We start from the raw sequence: 3,419 nt of genomic DNA, 5'->3' as shown, positions 1-3,419 counted from the left end.
GTTCAGTTTCTCAAGATCCACATATGAGTGAAAACATGGTAAGTTAGCCATCTTGCTAATTATCAACTTCAAATTTTGGTCGAAGAACTGAGCCCCTATCATAATGTTTTAGAGGCAATTGCTGGACCCCAAAAGCCCTTATAAACCATGGGGTGCTGATGATTTATGAAACAATAATGTTCACCTGGTAATTTATGAAAGAATTTATGATTATACAACATCTGACTATTAGTACTCTAGATGTCAGTAAGGAAATTTCTCTTTTGGATAATTGCTAACAATCACTATTTATTCCCTGGCGAGAGCCCAGATCAACCATTTCATCCTTCATATAAATTTCAGGGATTTCACTTCTTGTGTATATTTGTCACAGAATTTATTTTTTTTGGGGGTTTCTTTCACCTTGGTATTAAATGAAGAGTAATATGTGACTCTCCATTTTGCACCCTATTTCCAATTTGGCCTCTTAGATTTCTCAACATGTACTAAGTTTTTCTTTGTTTTATCATGTTTCCCCTACATCTTTACTGAGGTAGAATTGACAAAGCTTGTATGTACTTGAGATACACAACTTGATATTTTGACAGGAGTATCCATCATGAAATGATCACCACAAACTGGTTAACAAACCATCACTTTGCATGATTATCATTTTCCTTATTTCTACTCTCTCAACAGATTTCAAATATATGATATGGTATCTTAAAAATAGTCACCATAAAAAAAATAGTCACCATATTTTACATTAGTCTCTGACTTTCCCCTCTAGAGTCTCAGGACATCCTTTGTCTACTTTGCTGATGGCTCTCTAGCAATTGTCCCTAATCCTGGTCTTTGAAGGTTCTTGGACCTTCCCTTTATGGAAGGTGTCATCCTTTATAAAGGTGGAGTCTTTGCTGGGAAGATTCTGGTCATCCCACATTATCTCCATGTTAATTTTTTCTCTTCTCTCAAAATTGAAGCAGGATATCATATTTGAAAAATATATCTTCTCTTGCCCAGTTGTCTTTCTGCTGTTACTTAACATTTTCTGGCCAGATCACTAGTCTGTCTGGTGTTATTTTCATGTGAAACTTGCTTTTTCATGTAGCATGGCCTCTCTAGAGTCATGTGGGGGTTTCCACCACTTAACTTCAATATACCTATTAAAGCTCTCTTGTTAACGGTTTGTCTTTCTGATTCAAAGGGCTCTTGGCCTCCCTTCAACTTCTATTGTTTACTATAGTTTAAAGTTATTTGCCTAGACTAAAATGACTGGTGTGCCTTTCATAAATGAATTATTTAGGTTTTTATATCCTTCTACATTCTAGATTTTCTATTTTTATTGGGGAGGGATATAGGAAATGTTTCCAGAAGTTTCCTTACCTTATACAAGAAAGAAATGGATTCAGAATAAAGAGGATAACTAACGACAAACGTAACATCAAACATGACATCGCATAGAAATTAGTTACTAGAGAATGTAACTAATAAAAGAATATTAAGTAGGAAGTATAGCCAGAGTCAAAAAGTACTTTTCAAAGCAGTGCATTTATTTTACATTCTGGTGTATGCAATAATTAGAACAGAACATACTGTCTCTTTGTAGACAACTTAAGGAAGTCATTTAAGTGAATGGTAATTAATGAACTTCAATTTTAATATTGATTATATGCAAAATTGAGGTTTTCTAGTCTTTAAGAACATATATGAAATCTATTTGAAGCAACTAAATACTTTGTGAAGTCTGTACATAATTTTAATATTTTAAATAATCTCAATAAAATATGGATAGTATGAAACATATTTCTTGAGTTATAATCAGGGGAATATTAGTCTCATGAGATGTTGCTATATTTCTCACATTTTAAGAACTTGTTAAAAGAGGTAACATTGATTTAAGATGTGAACGTGTTTCCAACTTCAGAAACATTCAATAATGGTCAAACATCCTTACTTGATGCTTTGAGGTGCTGAATTTTAATGACTTGGGTCCAACCTAGAAGAACTTTTTCCTCATCACTTTTAGAACCTCTTTCACCTCCTTATTTCTCAAACTATAGATCATGGGGTTCAAAAGAGGAATCACGATGCTATAAAATACAGAGGCCACTTTCATATTCTCCTGGGAATTACTAGCTTGGGGCTGTAAGTACATGTATGACAGGGTTGCATAGAAAACAATGACTGCTGTCAGGTGGGAGGCACATGTGGAGAAGGCTTTTTTCCTCCCTGAAACAGAAGATATCTTCAGGATGGTGGCCATGATATACATGTAGGAAAAGATGACAATCAACACAGTGAATATCAAGTTAAATCCCACAAAGACAACAAGGAGCATGATGTTGATGTCAATGTTGGAGCATGAAAGGGCAAGAATTGGGGGAACATCACAGAAAAAATGATTGATGGTATTGGATTTGCAGAAGTATAGTGAAAATGTAAAACCTGTGTGCACGGAAGCATTTATTGAACCCATGACATATGAACCAGCTACCAGTTGGATGCAGACTCTTTGGGACATGATTATGGGGTAGTGAAGTGGGTTACAGATGGCTACATAACGATCAACTGCCATAGCAGCCAGGAGGTAACAGTCACTGGTTGCAAATGTTGCATAAACCAATAATTGCATTATACAGCCCTCAAAGGATATAGATTTGTTTTTTAATATGAAGTTTTGCAGCATCTTGGGAGTGATAGCGGAGGTATAACAGATATCAACAAAAGCCAAATGTTGTAGGAAAAAGTACATGGGTGTTTGAAGTCTGGAATCTGTCTTGATGAGTAGGATCATTCCAATATTACCCACCATGGAAGTCACATAGATGACCAGAAATACAATGAAGAGGAGGTCTCGAAACTTGTTTTGGGCACCAAACCCCAGAAGAAAAAATTCAGTCACTTCAGTGATATTTTCTTTTGTCATGATTATGGAAGTCTAGAAAGGACCAAGAAGAGGACCAAGAAAAGAAAGAAAATCTTTGTGATTTCTTGAAGGAAAAGGATCTTATATTTCAGTCACCTTTTGTTTTTTTGAATTAGATCCTTATGGAAAACACTCACAAAAGGATTTATTGCTTTCCATATTTCTTCTATTTCCTTGATAAGTAATCACCACATAAAAAATGACATGTGAGTCATGGATTCATTTTCAAACTGAAGGAGATCTCATAGAAGATGATTGACTTCTAATATGTGTGATTCTAAGAAGCATAGGTTAACACATGTTTCCATCATATTAAGCAGGGATCCATATTTGCTGAGAGCAATATTCAAATATGATTTGCAACTTTTCAACATCTGTAGTTTTCCTTAGACATTCATCATTCCAATCCTGGTCAAGCTCCTGAAATTGGTAGCATTAATGAAAGAAATTTTCTGTTCATGGCCCACATATGTTTGAAGACTTCAGAGTGTCTTTCTACAACTCTCTTTAG

At 35.0% G+C, this 3,419-nt stretch overlaps 1 protein-coding gene across 1 annotated transcript; it reads right to left on the bottom strand.

The window, feature by feature from the left end:
• Positions 1 to 1,978: 1,978 nt before the first annotated feature.
• LOC122201077 (putative olfactory receptor 5AK3) lies at positions 1,979 to 2,908 on the bottom strand. Its single transcript, XM_042906978.1, has one exon. It carries the CDS (start codon positions 2,906 to 2,908, stop codon positions 1,979 to 1,981), a length of 930 nt encoding a protein of 309 aa, XP_042762912.1.
• Between the last annotated feature and the right edge of the window lie 511 nt (positions 2,909 to 3,419).

The sequence above is a fragment of the Panthera leo genome, chromosome D1 (assembly GCF_018350215.1).
Source record: "Panthera leo isolate Ple1 chromosome D1, P.leo_Ple1_pat1.1, whole genome shotgun sequence".
In the NCBI taxonomy this organism is placed as follows: domain Eukaryota; kingdom Metazoa; phylum Chordata; class Mammalia; order Carnivora; family Felidae; genus Panthera; species Panthera leo.
The sequence above is the reverse complement of the archived record's forward strand: the minus strand, read 5'-3'. Positions and strand labels throughout refer to the sequence as shown.